The 18,930-nt window shown below is 44.6% G+C and overlaps 1 protein-coding gene across 1 annotated transcript in view; it reads left to right on the top strand.

The window, feature by feature from the left end:
• The window catches only part of PARP4 (poly(ADP-ribose) polymerase family member 4), a 336,611-nt gene that overhangs the window by 255,221 nt on the left and 62,460 nt on the right, over window positions 1-18,930 (top strand). Inside the window, exons 38-41 of the mRNA XM_040422464.1 lie at window positions 4,787-4,900; window positions 9,446-9,559; window positions 11,965-12,078; window positions 18,524-18,616. Of these exons, the coding sequence (XP_040278398.1) occupies window positions 4,787-4,900; window positions 9,446-9,559; window positions 11,965-12,078; window positions 18,524-18,616 (435 nt within the window). The remainder of the gene's footprint in view (window positions 1-4,786; window positions 4,901-9,445; window positions 9,560-11,964; window positions 12,079-18,523; window positions 18,617-18,930) is intronic.

The raw sequence follows: 18,930 nt of genomic DNA, 5'->3' as shown, positions 1-18,930 counted from the left end.
GGTGAGGGAAAGACGCTCGCAGGCTGCCAGCTTCCTGAACGCCTGCGCCGAATACAATCCCTTTAAATCTCCTTAAAGCCATTTTCTTGAAATAAGTATTTTGGCCTAACGTGAGGTCAGTGTGGGACCAGGAGTCACTGGGGCTTATATCTGGATCTGGATATAGTCACAGAGTCCCCTTTAGTAGCCCACCCATCTTGCTGTGATTGACATTCACTTAGCTTCTAAACGTCAGCCCCGGCTTGACCGAAATCTCACACTTGTGTATTGAACAGTCCTCTCCAGTGTAAGGCCTAATGCACACAACCGTATTTTTGTTGTGCATCCAATCCACAAGATACATGCCCATTCATTTCAACACGGCAGTAAAAAGTGCAGACAGCACACTGTGTACAGTCCGCATCCAGATTTCTGTGCCGCAGTCCCGTGATGTACTATATTTGTCAATTTTGCAGACAAGGATAAAACATTTCTATAGAAGTTCATATAAGGCTAAAATAAAACGGTAGCATACACACGACAGGTATCCGTTGTTGGGATCGGTACTTAGGATGGGGTTGACAGTGAAAGACTGCACTGGAGACAGCAGGTTCAAAAGTCCAAAATACCATTTATTTTTCCTCCAACCCAAGTTAGAGGGTCAACTTGTAAGGGTCCACGTCTACTTAACACAAACTGCAAAAAAAAAAAAAACTTCCCGGTCTAGGCTCTAACTAAACATAGGTTTCACCAAACACAAGGAGATCAGACTCTTCACTGTAGACAGGTCCACCAGCATCCAGGCTCTGACTCACCTTGAGATCACCTCAGGTCAGAGGTCATATCTGTGCTGGAATAAGAGTGTGGACTGGTCCCTCTACCAAATCTAGCCACCAGTCCAAAAAGATTCAGCCCACAACAAGATCCGAACAAAACAGCTCCAGAAAAATAAACCTTTACTGGAACTTTCTGGATTGTTGTATCTTACACAGTTGAGGACTTTGGGTGAGATATACACTCCTTCCAGCACTTTACCACACACCTTGCCACACCGTGTTTTGCAAACCTGCGATTTGCGGAACTCAAAACACATACGGTCGTGTGCATGAGTCCTAAGGTTGCTGCTTTGTCTGTCAAACTAGCTGTGAAAGGTTCATGGACCTGTAAATGCGCAGTGTGCTTTTGAAGCTAACATGTTTGCACCTCAGTTCACTGCATTGCTGGGACATCATTGTGCAGATTTTGCTTGTGCTGTAACTTCTCTGTGCACATTCTCCCATGACTGTGACATCACTGTGTGCATTATCCCTGTACTTTAGGGAAACATACATAATCATAAGCTGCTCATGTTCTGAATTTGCTACTAAAGGTGGGGCCCTATTACAAGTTTTGCTATGGACCTCCTTGAGTCATTTTTATGCACTTGAGCGTGTTCAATTTAGAGCCGCAAGATTTCAGGCGAGGCACTGACCTCTGGAAACTAAAGGAATGTCAATCACTGTGAGTTGGGCGGGCTAGTGGCAGTGATGTACTTGGAGTCAAATTATACCTGTAGAGTACATTTGCTATTATTTTGTACTGATGATCTTCATAGCTTTCCATTTTATGGTAGTATATTTAACAGTTTCTGGATTATAGTGATTACAGACCTAGATATTAGATAATATGTCTTGAATGTGACTACTTAAACGGAACCTGCTGTAAGGCAATATGGACTCTTTGCCTAATGTGTCCCTGACACAAGATTTCGGTGATCAGCTTGAATTAAGTCTTATCCGGTACCGGGAGAATGAATGAGAGTGGAGACTAAATACGTGTCTTGTTCTGATCCATTCTGGTTTATTCACAGCTGGCAAACAGTTATAATAGAGGGGGTTGCGCTTCCTTGACATCCAATCATATGTTAGCATTTGTTTAACCTATAGCATGAACACACATGAGCTCTGCATTAACATAATGACTCATAGTAACAGCATTTGACCAATCAGGTATAGACACATAGGCCAGTATACATTTGAGACTACAAACTAAGGAATGTATGGGTATCTTGAAACCGCACAGGAAGTTTCTCACATTCCAAAGGGGGGAAGGGGGAGTTAAGAAAAGTGCACTGGCCAAATGTAATCGTAATACACGTTGCTGAAAGGACAAAATGGAGTTACTTATACCCCATCACCTGTCACCTCCAAAAACCATCCCAAGCCGCCAGCAGTACCTGAGAGTAGCCAGCAGTGTATTTCTGATGATCATTTTCTTCCTGAAGGCAGACGCGGCAAAAGCTCTGAAAACGTTTTTTTATCCCCTGCCTGCGCGATTTTCTAGTCATGCTTGCTTCAAGTCAAGGTAACAGCGCCCCCTTCCCTGCCCGTTCGCCTGTGACTGACAGCCTGCAAAGCCAGCCGAACTCTCGTGCATAAGTGCTGTCATTCACAGCGAAGGGGCAGGGAAGGGGGCGCGGTTACCTTGACTTGAAGCAAGCATGACTAGAAAATCGCGCAGTCAGGGGATAAAAGAACGTTTTCAGAGCTTTTGCCGAATCTTCCTTCAGGAAGAAAATGATCATCAGAAATACACTGCTGGCTACTCTCAGGTACTGGAATGGTTTTTGGAAGTGACAGGTTCCCTTTAAACCTTGTTTTCCAAAAAAATAAAAACCTAGTCAAGACAAAGTCAATGTACTGTATGCAGGGCCGGCCTTAGGTGTTCAGACGCCCTGTGCGAGCTAACCTTGTGGCGCCCCCCCCCCCCCCCCCTTACCCCTGGTCACATAAACATACACAAAGAGGAAAAAAATCTTTGTAACAAATAACACTAGTGCTGATAATGTGGTAGTGTTACCTGCAGTCCTATGTAAAACCACAGATAACACCAGTGCTGAATAATGTGGTAGTGTTACCTGCATTCCTATGTAAGACCACAGATAACACTAGTGTAGATCATGTGGAAGTGTTACCTTCGTCCTTAGTGTGCCTCCCTGTGTCTATCGCACGGACTCCATGCTGGCGCTGCCTCCTCTTCCATCTTCTTCTTCTTGCCCCACACAGAACTTTCTGATGCAGCTGCGTCAAGACATAGGAACACTGTGGGCATGGTGATGGTGACACACAGGGAGAGACACACACACACGGACGGACACACACACACACACACAGGGACGGACACACACACACACAGGGAGAGACAAAAACACACAGGGACGGACACATAAACACACACAGGGACAGTCACACACACACAGGGACAGTCACAAACACACACAGGGACGGACAGTCACACACACACACAGGTACGGACAGTCACACACACACACATACAGGGACGGACAGTCACACACACACAGGGACGGACAGTCACACACACACACACACAGGGACGGACAGTCACACACACACAGGGACGGACAGTCACACAAACACACACAGGGACGGACAGTCACACACACACAGGTACGGACAGTCACACACACACACAGGGACGGACAGTCACACACACACAGGGACGGACAGTCACACACACACACAGGGACGGACAGTCACACACACACACACAGGGACGGACAGTCACACACACACACACAGGGACGGACAGTCACACAAACACACACAGGGACGGACAGTCACACAAACACACACAGGGACGGACAGTCACACAAACACACACAGGGACGGACAGTCACACACACACACAGGGACGGACACACATACATACAATAAATATGATCACCACACGGCTCCTGCCTGTCTGCTTTGGTAAAGCAGGTCATAGCTGGGCTATGCCAGGCTTTAGCAGAGTGGGCACAGGACAGTAGACACAGGGCACGATACAGTATGTATGCGAGCACAGCTGAGCGAGTGCAGGGCAAGGGCCCGCATACACATCGCCCCTCCTGTCTGTCATACCACCCCCCCACCGGGCATTTTGGGGGGCATTAGGGGTTGGATGATGTGGCCATCAATCATATCCCCCCCTCCTAAAGGTAACTGATGTGCTGGGGGAGGGGAATATGATTGGTGGCTAGGTGCACACTCAACATCAGCAGCAAGGAGGTAAAGTCCAACCCTTAATGGCCCCCAAAATCCCTGGGGGGGGGGGGTTGATGTAGTAGCAGGAAAGCACACTGTCCAACTGTCCTCTATGAGCCCCCCTCCCCCCCCCCCCCCCGTTACATTTCTCCCACTCCATCATGGGCCAGTGGCAGATGGGTTCCATGCATTTGTTATCTTTGTACCAAATACCTGTAACTTCTGTTGGAACTTGGCTCAGGCTGTGCCATGGGCCTTCCCTGGCAGAGACTGAGTCTGCTGTGGCGGCTGGCTGGCGCTCGGTCTCGCTCCTTCTTCTCTCTGGGGCCAAGGGGGTGGAGCTCAGTGGCAACGTCAAAAGCGAAGACCTGCCTGTGCGGCAGCTGCAGCACGCTCCAGCAGCCACTGGTCTGCTCTCTTAAAGAGACAGGCAGGCCAGGCAGCAGAGCGGAGCTCAGAGCGGACGCTGGCCCCGCCCCCTCCTCACTCTTTCCAATAGTCTGTGCGCTGTCAGCGCTGCTTATTGGCCGGCGGCCGCCCGCCAACCGCTACAAAATAGTAAGAAGACTTAGTTAGTTTGCGGCGGGCTGTCGTTGGCCACCCGGCGCCCCTGTTGCTATGGCGCCCTGTGCGGCCGCACAGCCCGCACACCCCAAAGGCCGGCCCTGACTGTATGTTCTTCTCAAAGCTCTTGTTTTGGGCACGCTTTCGTGAAAATTATATTTTATACAAAATATAATTAATACTATATAATATTTATATAGGTCTGCTTTTCTTGCTTACAGGTTGCTGGATCAAGTTTCTCACTGTTTGGTTCAGCAATTCCCCCACCTCCACCCCCAGGTAGTGGTCCTCCAGCTTCAGTAAGACAGTTTATGACACCACTACCGCCCCCTCCGGTATGTATATTTTTGTGCTCATATAATTTAATAATTATCTCTTACAATGTCATTTTGTATCTAAACTATACTCCTCTACACTGAAATTGCAACATCATGAAGGACAAGCCGTATGGTTATGCAAATCTAGGAAGTAGCAGGTGACGCTGGTTGGGGTGGGGGGAAATGATGACCTGGAATGACAGCAAGAGGTGCACAGGGGTGACCCTCTGCATGGACGGATCGTCTGATTAGAAGTGATCCATTCTGTACTGCAAGTGAAATGCATGCATATCCCAAGCATAGGTGCGGCAAACAGCGTCTACAGAAACCAGGAGGAGGCATTTGCTCTACATTGGGCTACAATCTCCACTCCAAACCACTCTCAAATACTATCATGGTACACAGCAAGACTGCAATGGAGGCTGGAATGGAGGTCTGTCCTCTTCAATAATGAACCCCGCTTTTGTCTCAGACAGCTGGAGAGCTGGAGATTGGTTTGGAGACCAAACTGTCCAGAAGCCGTTTTTCAGTAGGACAGTGCCAGGCTACATGTTGCTTGTTGTACTGTCAGCAGCCTGCAGCTTCTCTTGTCGGGCATATCTGAGACATCACTTGTCAGCAATTGCAAAGGGAGCTGCTAGCACCGAATCTTAATGATTTGGGTGCCTGTCACGGCTGAGGATGGGGGAAACCCTCAGCCGTGCGATGCCAGAAGATGTTAGTGGCTGCTCGGCCAGTGAGACTCCTGTTCTTCCGTGCCTAGGAGGAACAGGTCGTCTTACCCTGCTCCTTGTTCCAGGGAAATCCTGAGGGCTAGCAGGGATTATTAGGTTCCGGTGTATGAGCCCTCCCACCATCAGGGTTGGCTCATATGGTTAGGAGTCAGGGTCAGATTAGGGACGCGATAGGAGGTGACCTGCTCCCTAATTCTGTCGTCCTGGCCGAGCAGCCACTTACATCTTCTGGCATCGCACGGCTGAGGGTTTTCCCCATCCTCAGCCGTGACAGTATGACCACAAGGGTGGCCCTCACTGGCAGATGGTATAAAGTAGGTGTGCCTTTTTATATGTTTGGTGTGCATGAGGTTTGTGTGTGTGCACTGTGACATTTTCCCTTCACTTGTGGCTGCCCGAGGCAACGTGTTGTATTGTGTACATGTGGTGGCAGTGTCTCGGCCTTCTGGCTGACTCCTAGGCCACGGTTGCCACGCATCTCGTTGCCTGCGGTATCAGCTGCAGTGTGATAAGTGTTTGTACACTTCCCCTGTATGTGGCTGTTTTCCCTTGCCTGGTGTAGGAAGGGTTAACTCCCTTCTGTGTGTGTGAACACTGGGTGTATCTGTGTGGGTGTGGCTACATGGGCTATTTAGCCTCTGCTGAGAGCAGTAGTCAGAGGGGTACTTCAGCCATGGTCTGCTGGAGTCATCTTCCTACCTAATACCATCTACCAGTGAGGGCCACCCTTGTGGTCATAGCAAATGTTATGAGATGTTTATACGTTAAGTTGATGTTGTATTCCTTTTGTTATTTAATGCAGCTATGGATCTGGGTTCCTGTGTGTGTGTATGTGTGTTGGCTGTGTCCATTTAAGTATGGTGTGGACATCAGCGTGTCAGCACAGGGATCCAGTCAGCAAGGCTGTGGCAGGTAGGTGGAACTAGTGCAGTTCACCTGTCATATCCATAGGTCTGTTTTTGGTACCCCTTTTCCTTGCAGCTTGGCCAGTGAGACTCCTGTTCCTCAGTGCCTAGGAGGAACAGGTCGTCTTACCCTGCTCCTTGTTCCAGGGCAATCCTGAGGGCTAGCAGGGATTATTAGGTTCCGGTGTATGAGCCCTCCCACCATCAGGGTTGGCTCATATGGTTAGGAGTCAGGGTCAGATTAGGGACGCGATAGGAGGTGACCTGCTCACTAATTCTGTCGTCCTGGCCGAGCAGCCACTTACATCTTCTGGCATTGCACGGCTGAGGGGTTTCCCCATCCTCAGCCGTGACAGTGCCCAAGTGCATTCATAGTGGCTGAACATTCCTCAGACGATCATTAACCCCTTAAGGACTTATGATGTACCGGTACGGCATGTTTTCCGAGTCCTTAAGGACCCATGACGTACCGGTACGTCATGTGTATTTCCAATCACCGCCGCCCGTAAATAAACCATTTTTTGTCACCTTACATCACAAAAAGTGTAATTGCAAGCGATCAAAAAGTCACACGCACCCGAAAATAGTGCCAATAAAACCGTCATCTCATCCCACAAAAATCATACCCTACCTAAGATAATCGCCCAAAAACTGAAAAAATTATGGCTCTCAGACTATGGAAACACTAAAACATGATTTTTTTTGTTTCAAAAATGATATTGTGTAAAACTTACATAAATAAAAAAAAAAAGTATACATATTAGGTATCACCGCGTCCGTATCGACCAGCTCTATAAAAATATCACATGATCTAACCTGTCAGATGAATGTTGTAAATAACAAAAAATAAAAACGGTGCCAAAACAGCTATTTCTTGTTATTTTGCCTCACAAAAAGTGTAATATAGAGCAACCAAAAATCATATGTACCCTAAACTAGTACCAACAATACTGCCACCCTATCCCGTGGTTTCTAAAATGGGGCCACTTTTTTGGAGGTTCTACTCTAGGAGTGCATCAGGGGGGCTTCAAATGGGACATGGTGTCAAAAAAAACAGTCCAGCAAAATCTGCCTTCCAAAAACCGTATGGCATTCCTTTCCTTCTGCACCCTGCCGTGTGCCCGTACAGCTGTTTACGACCACATATGGGGTGTTTCGGTAAACTACAGAATCAGGGCCATAAATATTGCGTTTTGTTTGGCTGTTAACCCTTGCTTTGTAACTGGAAAAAAAATATTAAAATGGAAAATCTGCCAAAAAAGTGAAATTTTGAAATTGTATCTTTATTTTCCACAAATTCTTGTGGAACACCTAAAGGGTTAACGACGTTTGTAAAAATCAGTTTTAAATACCTTGAGGGGTGTAGTTTCTTAGATGGGGTCACTTTTATGGAGTTTCTACTCTAGGGGTGCATCAGGGGGGCTTCAAATGGGACATAATGTCAAAAAAAACAGTCCAGCAAAATCTGCCTTCCAAAAACCGTATGGCATTCCTTTCCTTCTGCGCCCTGCCGTGTGCCCGTACAGCGGTTTGCGACCACATATGGGGTGTTTCTGTGAACTACAGAATCAGGGCCATAATTATTGAGTTTTGTTTGGCTGTTAACCCTTGCTTTGTAACTGGAAAAAAATTATTAAAATGGAAAATCTGCCAAAAAAGTGAAATTTTAAAATTGTATCTCTATTTTCCATTAATTCTTGTGGAACACCTAAAGGGTTAACGACGTTTGTAAAATCAGTTTTGAATACCTTGAGGGGTGTAGTTTATAGAATGGGGTCATTTTTGGTGGTTTCTATTATGTAAGCCTCGCAAAGTGACTTCAGACCAGAACTGGTCACAAAAAATTGGGTTTTTGAAAATTTCTGAAAAATCTCAAGATTTGCTTCTAAACTTCTAAGCCTTGTAACATCCCCAAAAAATAAAATATCATTCCCAAAATGATCCAAATGTGAATTAGACATATGGGGAATGTAAAGTAATAACTATTTTTGGAGGTATTACTATGTATTCTAGAAGTAGAGAAATTGAAACTTGGAAATTTGCAATTTAAAAAAAAAAATTGGGTAAATTTGGTATTTTTTTTTATAAATAAAAATAATTTTTTTTTACTTCATTTTACCAGTGTCCTGAAGTACAATATGTGACAAAAAAACTATCTCAGAATCGCCTGGATAAGTCAAAGCGTTTTAAAGTTATCACCACTTAAAGTGACACTGGTCAGATTTGCAAAAAATGGCCGGGTCTTTAAGGTGAAATAGGGCTGAGTCCTTAAGGGGTTAATAACCTCACGGATAGCATGCCCAGGTGTGTGAAGCATATCACAGTACCTATTGAACTCAATGGACTGTCTGTGTATTGGTTACGTACATCCTGCAGTTTCAGTCCTTATTAGAAACAGGTAGCTTTCCTGCAAAGCCACCTGTTGCTAATAAGGACTGAAACTGCAAGATGAACTTAACCAATACTCTTTCCCATTAGTAAGCACTCTTTGTTCCCATATTTTATACACAGAAAAGCCCTGTTTGTTCCCCTCCATAAGCAACATCCTAAAATAATCGACTTTATTATATCCTCTAAAACACAGGGGTACTCTTCCACATAATCAAGGAAGAAACAAACATGATTACGCCTGTGCAGCAAATGACATATTCTTACTGGGCACATTACACTGTTTTCAGACTTACTTTTCTTAAAACTGTCCTTAAAGGGGTTGACTCATTTCAGCAAATAGCATTAGGCTATTTTCACACTACACTGTTTTACAAAAACAAAACAAAACAAAAAACCTGGTCAAGACAAAGTCAATGTACTGTATGTTCTTTCAAAGCTCTTGTTTTGCACACGCTTTAGTGAAAATTATAATATATACAAAATATAATTAATACTATATAATATTTATATAGGGCTGCTTTTCTTGCTTACAGGATGCTGGATCAGGTTACTCACTGCTTGGTTCAGCAATTCCCCCACCTCCACCCCCAGCGAGTGGTCCTCCAGCTTCAGAAAGACAGTTTATGGCACCACCGCCGCCCCCTCCGGTATGTATATTCTTGTGCTCATATAATTTAATAAATTTATTCTTAGGAGAATGTGTATGTGTGCATAATTACTGGGCAACTACTAGTGTGCAAAATTATTACGTAACTAAAGGAGATTTTCCCATCTCATCTGTTTATTTTCATGTGTTAACCCCTTCCCAACATGCCCCATATATGTATGGCACAGTGGGAAGTGACTTCCTGACAAGAGTCGTATGTGTACGACGCTCTGATCGGGTGGGTGCAGAAGCTTGCTCGATCAGTGGCAGGAGCCCAGCTGTTACAGACCACCCCATTACTGGAAGCGACGGTGCCAGTGGATTAACCTCTTATGCCCTTATATGCCATGGTCAATGCTGACTGTGGCATACATGAGGTTTGCGGAGGAAGAGTGCTATCTCTCTCACACCCCATCAACAGTTGCTGGATTTATAGAGATTAAACCCTAGTCAAGACCAGGGGCGTTGCTAGGGTCTCAAAAGATCTGGGGCCCAAGCCCCAATGCATATATGCCATATTCTCAAAGTATCTGCCCTGCCTCCCCCACACACACACCCTAGGACTAAACATACATTATATTTTACTTGCTGTATGGACACCATAAAACATACAGAATACGGCGCCACATACCTATTACATCCAGTGCTTCATAGGCGACGTCTCCTCTGATATAGCATTTTTCTTTCCTCATCTTCTCCCCTTGGCCCATGACGACTTCTTTCAGCAGCATCTTGTCTCTTCAGAGTTTACCAAACAGACATCTTAGGTTCCTAATTTTTCTATTATCTTCATCCTCCCACCCTGCTGCCCCAACAATATTATCCTGCTGATGCCCCCAGTACTGTGCCTGCTGTGCTCCACAAATACTATACCGCCATACAGGTTAGTCCCTCCATAGTCATATAAAAATCCTACCAATAGCAATGATTCTTTCTCAGTGTGCCCTTATTAGCAATAGTGCCCCCTAAAATGCCCCCAATAATGATACCGCTCCCCAAGAATGCCCCTGTTAGTGAGAGTGCCCTCCATATTGTGCCCTATAATAACAACCACCATAGTGCACCCAGCAGTAATAAGGCTCTCTATAGTATTAATAAGGATGTCTGTGGTACCTCCAGTATTATTTATTCACCCTTATAGTGTGTCCAGTAGTTATAGTTTCCCCTATAGGACCACCAGTGGTTACTGTCTAATGCATCCCTTTAGTGCCCCTGCAGTTATAAGGCCCCCTGTAATGTCCCCTACAGTGTACTAGTTTTTAAAATATCTCCTTATAGTGGTCCCAGCAATAGCAATGCCCCGGTTGGGCTATAAGTATTAATAATGCCACTGAGACCCTGACAGTGCCTTCACTAATAGTAATGCCCTTCATAATTTTCCCAGTATAAAGGCCAGTATAGTGCCAGCTATTTTCCCCAGTAATAATAATGCCCATATAGTGCCCCCAGTAATAATAATGACTCCAGGGTGCCCCAGTATTTTAATTGCACTCTTAGTGACCCCGATAAAAATAACCCCTGTGATGCTCGAGTAATAATAATGCTTCCACAGTGCCCTGAGTTATCATACTACCTATTGTACCCTAGTAATATTAATGCCCCCTATTGTGTCTCTGGTAATAATAATGTCCCCACAGTGCCCCCCAGTAATATTCCCCCACTGCTCCCAGTAATGTCTCTATATAACGCCCACAGTAATGACGCCCAACTTCCCCCGGTAATGTTCATGCCCCCAGTAATGTCCCTATAGTGTCAACAGTAATTTCCCTCCACTGCCCCCAGTAATGTCCCCATAGTGCCCACTGTAAAGTGCACCTAGTAATCTCCCTATAGTGCCCATAGTAACTTTCCAAACTGCCCCCAGTAATGTCCCTCCACTGCACCCACAGGCTGTCATCAGAGGATTACTAGCACTGGCGGCGGGCCAAGTCACTTACATGAAGCCCGCCCTGCCGGTCACCAACAGCCTCTTGCTGAAGCTCCCAGGCGGCTCGCCGTCAGCACTCATAGTTATGAGGTGAGAACTACCACAGGACCGGAGTAGAAGGACATGCTGCGTCCCGTCCAATGGCCGCCAGCTGATTGGACGCGCAGCGTGACGTCACAGCCCGTCCCGTTGCCTCTGCAGATGCGGCGGCTGGAGCTGCGAATGTCGCCGGGCAAGGTATAGGAGGAGATGCTGGGGCTCCTGCTGAATTTGTTGTCGCGAGGTTCGGGGCAGTGGTAGTTTGATTCGGGACCCTGGCCCCGGATAAAAAGCCCTAGCGACGCCGCTGGTCAAGACAAAGTCAATGTATGTTCTTTCAAAGATCTTGTTTTGCACACGCTTTAGTGAAAATTATAATATATACAAAATATAATTAATACTATATAATATTTATATAGGGCTGCTTTTCTTGCTTACAGGTTGCTGGATCAAGTGTCTCACTGTTTGGTTCAGCAATTCCCCCACCTCCACCCCCAGCTAGTGGTCCTCCAGCTTTAGTAAGACAGTTTATGGCACCACTGCCGACCCCTCCGGTATGTATATTTTTGTACTCGTTTAATTTAATAAATATCTCTTACAATGTCATTTTTTTATCTAAACTACACTCCTTAACACTGAAATTGCAACACCATGAAGGACAAGCCGTATGGTTATGCAAATGAAGGAAATAGCAGGTGACGCTGAGATTGTGTAGGATAATTGTGCAATGCCTCCCGATCTCCAATGTGCCAGTTATGACCACTTGTCATGAAAGAGAAGAAACATTGAGCTGAGAGACCTTGGTTTATCACTCCAGCAGACGGCTACACAGGAGATGTCAGCATTGTGCAGCAAGAGGTACACAGAGGTGACCCTCTGCATGGACAGATCATCTGATTAGAAGTGATCCATTCTGTACTGCAAGTGAAATTGCATGTCATATCCCAAGTATAGGGCGGCAAACAGCCAAGGCCAGCGTCAGCATCGGCATACCCGGGCAAGTGCCAGGGCCCACTGCACAGCTGCCAGAGGCCAGAAGCAATAAGCACTTCCATCAATACAAATGGAAGCGCTCATTGCTGAAGCGCATGGAGCTGGGTCCTGTCACTCAACGGTCAGCGCTCCTCCCCTCCTTCAGGCCTGCCGCGCTCTGAATGTGATGCAGGAAGACTTCTCCCCACTCCACCATTCAGCCTGCAGGCACAGGTCGCGCTGATGGCCTGCAGCCCAGTAATCTGCATAAGCTCCGCCCCCACACAGTGCTGCAGAGCGATCTGTGCCTGCATGGAAGAGAGGACTGTGAGCTTCAGGAACGGGACAAGGTGAGTAGTTACTGTGTTTTTTTGTTTTTAATACAGAGGGGTCACAGAGAACTTTATTACTATAGAGGGAGCACAGAGGACTTTATTACTAGGGAGGGGGGCACAGAGGACTGTATTATTATGGAGGGGGGCACAGAGGACTTTATTACTATGGAGGAGGCACAGAGGTCTTTATTATTGTGGAGGGGGCACAGAGGTCTTTATTACTATGTAGGGGGCACAGAGGACTTTATTACTATGGAGGGAGCACATAGGTCTTTATTACTATGGAGGGGGCACAGAGGACTTTATTACTATGGAGGGGGCACAGAGGTCTTTATTACTATGGAGGGGGCTCTGAGAACTTTATTACTATGGAGGGGGCACTGAGAACTTTATTACTATGGAGGGGGCACAGAGGTCTTTATTACTATGTAGGGGGCACAGAGGTCTTTATTACTATTGAGTGGGCACAGAGGTCTTTATTACTATTGAGTGGGCACAGAGGACTTTATTACTATTGAGGGGGCACAGAGGTCTTTATTACTATTGAGTGGGCACAGAGGACTTTATTACTATTGAGGGGGCACAGAGGTCTTTATTACTATGGAGGGGGACAGAGGGCATTACTACTCTAGAGGGGGCAAAGAGGGATTACTAATGTGAAGGGGGCACAATAAGCATTTTTACTGTGGAGGGGGCACAGAGCCAGAGGGCATTACTACAATGAAGGGGGCACAGTGGGCATTATTACTGTGAACGGGGCACAGTGGGCATTATTACTGTGAAGGGGCACAGTGGGCATTTCTACTATGAAGGGGGCACAATGGGGATTATTACTATGAAGGGGGCACAATGGGGATTATTACTTTGAAGGGCACAATGGGAATTATTACTGTGAAAGGGGCACAGAGAGGGCATAACTACTGTGAGAGGGCACAATGTGGGCATAATTAATGTGAGGGTGCACACTTCTGTACAAAACTACTGTGAAGGTTGTACAATGAGGGCAATACCTGCAGCAGCGGCACGATGCCCTTACACATGGTCCTGCTGATCTGTGTAGGAGGAGAGCAGGGCAGGCTGAGAATCAGCCACTGCTCCTCCTACACAGCAGCGCGATGTGTCACAGTATCCTGCTGCTGCTGATGGGGAGCACGGATCATGAGAGGAGCCAGGTGACTGAGGAGAGGAGGATTTATTGTTTGTTTTTTTGACTTCCTGTGAAGGGGGCACATCTGGGCATAACCACTGTTAAGGGGGCACTGGGCACATATCTTGGCATATCCACCGTAAGAGGGCACATATCTTGGCATATCAAATGTGAGGGGGTACATATTTTGGGATATCTACTGTGAAGGGGGCACATATCTTGGCATATGTACTGTGAGGGGGCACATATCTTGGCATATGTACTGTGAAGGGGCACTTATCTTGGCATATCTACTGTGAGGGGGCACATATCTTGGCATATTAACTGCGAGGGGGCACATACAGTTGCAAGAAAAAGTATGTGAACCCTTTGGAATGATATGGATTTCTGCACAAATTGGTCATAAAATGTGATCTGATCTTAATCTAAGTCACAACAATAGACAATCACAGTCTGCTTAAACTAATAACACACAAAGAATTAAATGTTACCATGTTTTTATTGAACACACAATGTAAACATTCACAGTGCAGGTGGAAAAAATATGTGAACCCTTGGATTTAATAACTGGTTGAACCTCCTTTGGCAGCAATAACTTCAACCAAACGTTTCCTGTAGTTGCAGATCAGACGTGCACAACGGTCAGGAGTAATTCTTGATCATTCCTCTTTACAGAACTGTTTCAGTTCAGCAATATTCTTGGGATGTCTGGTGTGAATCGCTTCCTTGAGGTCATGCCACAGCATCTCAATCGGGTTGAGGTCAGGACTCTGACTGGGCCACTCCAGAAGCTGTATTTTCTTCTGTTTAAGCCATTCTGTTGTTGATTTTTCTTCTATGTTTTGGGTCGTTGTCCTGTTGCAACACCAATCTTCTGTTGAGCTTCAGCTGGTGGACAGATGGCCTTAAGTTCTCCTGCAAAATGTCTTGATAAACTTGGGAATTCATTTTTCCTTTGATGATAGCAATCCGTCCAGGCCCTGACACAGCAAAGCAGCCCCAAACCATGATGCCCCCACCACCATACTTCACAGTTGGGATGAGGTTTTGATGTTGGTGTGCTGTGCCTCTTTTTCTCCACACATAGTGTTGTGTGTTTCTTCCAAACAACTCAACTTTGGTTTCATCTGTCCACATAATATTTTGCCAGTACTGCTGTTGAACATCCAGGTGCTCTTGTGAAAACTGTAAACGTGCAGCAATGGTTTTTTTTTGGACAGCAGTGGCTTCCTCTGTGGTATCCTCCCATGAAATCCATTCTTGTTTAGTGTTTTACGTATCGTAGATTCGCTAACAGGGATGTTAGCATATGCCAGAGACTTTTGTAAGTCTTTAGCTGACACTCTAGGATTCTTCTTCACCTCATTGAGCAGTCTGCGCTGTGCTCTTGCAGTCATCTTTACAGGACGGCCACTCCTAGGGAGAGTAGCAGCAGTGCTGAACTTTCTCCATTTATAGACAATTTGTCTTACCGTGGACTGATGAACAGCAAGGCTTTTGGAGATATTTTTATAACCCTTTCCAGCTTTATGCAAGTCAACAATTCTTAATCGTAGGTCTTCTGAGAGTTCTTTTGTGCGAGGCATCATTCACATCAGGCAATGCTTCTTGTGAAAAGCAAACCCAAAACTGGTGTGTGTATTTTATAGGGCAGAGCAGCTGTAACCAACACCTTCAATCTCATCTCATTGATTGGACTCCAGTTGGCTGGCACCTCACTCCAATTAGCTCTTGGAGATGTCATTAGTCTAGGGGTTCACATACTTTTTCCACCTGCACTGTGAATATTTACATGGTGTGTTCAATAAAAACATGGTAACATTTAATTCTTTGTGTCTTATTAGTTTAAGCAGACTGTGATTGTCTATTGTTGTGAATTACATGAAGATCAGATCACATTTTATGACCAATTTGTGCAGAAATCCATATCATTCCAAAGGGTTCACATACTTTTTCTTGCAACTGTATTTTGGGATATCTACTGTGAAGGGGGCACATATCTTGGCATATCTACTGTGAGGGGGGCACATATCTTGGCATAGCTACTGTGAGGGGGCACATTTCTTGGCATATCTACTGTGAGGGGGCACATAACTGTGAGTAGACCAGAGGGACTGAAACACTGGGTAGAAAATAAAAGTAGGCACATAAGGACTGATTCCCATATATCCGCTCTGTGTAAGGTATTTCATCTATAATACATGCAGTTTCATTGCTGTAAGCGCTGTGCAAAATACCACAAGGGGCCCCACTGAGACTTTATCGCCCAAGGGCCCACATGAACCTGGAGCCAGCCCTGCAAACAGCATTTACACAAACCATCAGGAGGCATTTTCACTACAATCCAGACATCCAGCTATAGTTCTTCCATTGACCTCAGGCCACCACTCTCAAATACTATTATGGTACACAGCAAGACTACAATGGAGACTGGTATGGAGGTCTGTCATCTTCAATAATGAACCCCGCTTTTGTCTCAGATGCCTGGAGAGCTGGAGATTGGTTTGGACACCAAACTGTCCAGAAGCCGTTTTTCAGCAGGACAGTGCCAGGCTACATGTTGCTTGTTGTACTGTCAGCAGCCTGCAGCTTCTCTGGACTGGTCTCTTCTCGGGCATATCTGGGACACCTGCTATGACGGGGTTCCAATGGTTGACAGGCCTTGGGGCCCAGCAGCTACAGAGTCCTATTAGGCCCAGCGAACTGCCAGTCTAATACACTGACAGTCAATGCAGTACAATACAGCATATATTGTACTGCATTCAAACAGGGATAAGACTCTGAAATGTTGAAGTCCCACAGTGGGACAAAAATTAAAAGTAAAAAAAAACTGCAAAAAAAGTGTTTAAGAATAAAAAAAAATTAAAAGCTTTAAGTAAAAGGGCCCTGTCCCCTCTTCCAGCCATTAAAATAAAAAAATGAAAAAATTCTAAATAGACAATATGATCTACCACGTCGGGTAAACGCCGTAAAAAAAAAGACAAAACAGCCATTTTTTGTCACATTGCCTTACAAAGAGTGTAATAGCAACCAGTTAAAAAATACTATCTAGCCCAAAATGGTACCAATAAAAAAAGTAAACTCGTCCCACACAAAACAAGCCCCAATACAAGATGATCGGCAGAAAAATAAAATAAAATTCTCTCAGAATATGGCAACACAAAAACAGGATTGTTTTGTTCAAAAATGCTTTGTGTAAAACAAAAAAAAACTATATAAAATTGGTAGAAGACTACATAACTTTTAGCATTTTTTCTGTGCTGTGACATCAGTGATTTATTTCTGTACATCACCATGAGCATGAGACATTTTGATATCACTGTGAGCGTTATTGCTGTGACGTCATTGTGCACATTATACTTGTGCTGTAACTTTTGTGCCCATTCTCCCATGAATGTGACATCACTGGTTTCCCTAAAGTACAGGGATAATGCACACAATGATAACCATAGGCTGCTCATGTTCTGAACTTACTACTAAAGCTGGTCATGGTGGAGAGAGGCCCTATTACAAGTTTTGCTTTAGGGCCCCTTGAGTCATTGTTACTTCCCATTATCACAGTGCTCAATGCGCAGCTGCGAAATTTCAGGCGAGCTGGTGCTGACCTCAGGAAACTAAAGGAATGTCAATCACTGCAAGGTGGTCGAACTAGCAACAGTGACATCATCAATACTGAGGTCCCAAAAAAAAACTTTCATGTAAAACTCAGCCTTAGGCCAACATAGATAGTAATGTTATAAATATAATATAAAATCCTAAAAGTAATGTTTATAAATCAGCATTTTATAAGTTGCAAACCTTTACTGCTCTGTAAACAGTTACAGCCCACCGCCTTCACCACACTGCCCCACCAGTACAGTTATTTTGGTTGCTAGTCAGTATTTCTAGACCAGAGAAGGCCTGAAAAAAAAGCTATTTCACTATACTTGGAGTCAAATTTTACCTGGAGAGATTATTTCCTATTATTTTCTACTGATGATCTCCATAACTTTCTATTTTATGGTAGTATATACTTAGTACTTAGATATTAGTTAATCTGGCTTAATTATGGCTACTTAAAGGCTATATACACCTCTAAGGGCAATTTTTTATGATTGCATTTTGCTCATTTTGGGCTAAAAATCTTTTTTTCAGTTGGTCTTTATTAAAGATATTGAGTCGTTCTGTCACAAAGGGTTAACTGTCTAGCTGTGTGAATCATACTTTCACTTTGTGCCGATTATCTAATAACCCTTATCTCTAAATTACTAATAGCTCAAAAACACAATCAGTAAGATAATAATTGAGCTATAATGAGTGTTTAGAAGGTCAGGGAGAAGGAGCCATTGGATGAGCTGCCTGACAGAAGACAGTAAAAAAAAAAATCTTGCTACTAGAGAATCTCAAGGCTGTACAGAGAAAAGGGCTAAAAGCCCTTTTAGCTTTTTAGCTTAAAAAGAGTACAAAAGCTCTTGTTTTGCTCATGTTTTTGTGAAAACTAACTTTTATACAAAATATAATTATTATTATATAATATTAATAGAGGTCCGCTTGTCTTGGTTACAGGTTGCTAGACCATGTTTCTCACAGTTTGGTTCAGTAATTCCCCCTCCTCCATTCCCAGTAAAACAGACTATTGCACCACCACCTCCCCCTCTGGTATGTATATTTTTGTGCTCATATGATTTAAGTTTCAATAGTTTTTTATTATCAGAGAATATGCTCATATACAAAGTATACAGTACGTAAATACAGTGATGTTATAAAAACACATGTCTCCAATATTTCCCAATTTTTGGCAAAGTACATGGATAAGTCAAATCCAAGATACATAACTTGCTCATATAACAAAAGAAAATACAAAGAAAATACAAAGTAAAAAAGTAACAAACAAGGTCATGTCTGGAAAAATATCAGTACACATCAGTGCCAGTGGAAGACATAAATTGTGTATTATTCATCAAAATGTAATA

The sequence above is a fragment of the Bufo bufo genome, chromosome 3 (assembly GCF_905171765.1).
Source record: "Bufo bufo chromosome 3, aBufBuf1.1, whole genome shotgun sequence".
In the NCBI taxonomy this organism is placed as follows: domain Eukaryota; kingdom Metazoa; phylum Chordata; class Amphibia; order Anura; family Bufonidae; genus Bufo; species Bufo bufo.
This window is presented reverse-complemented; position numbering and strand designations above follow the sequence as displayed.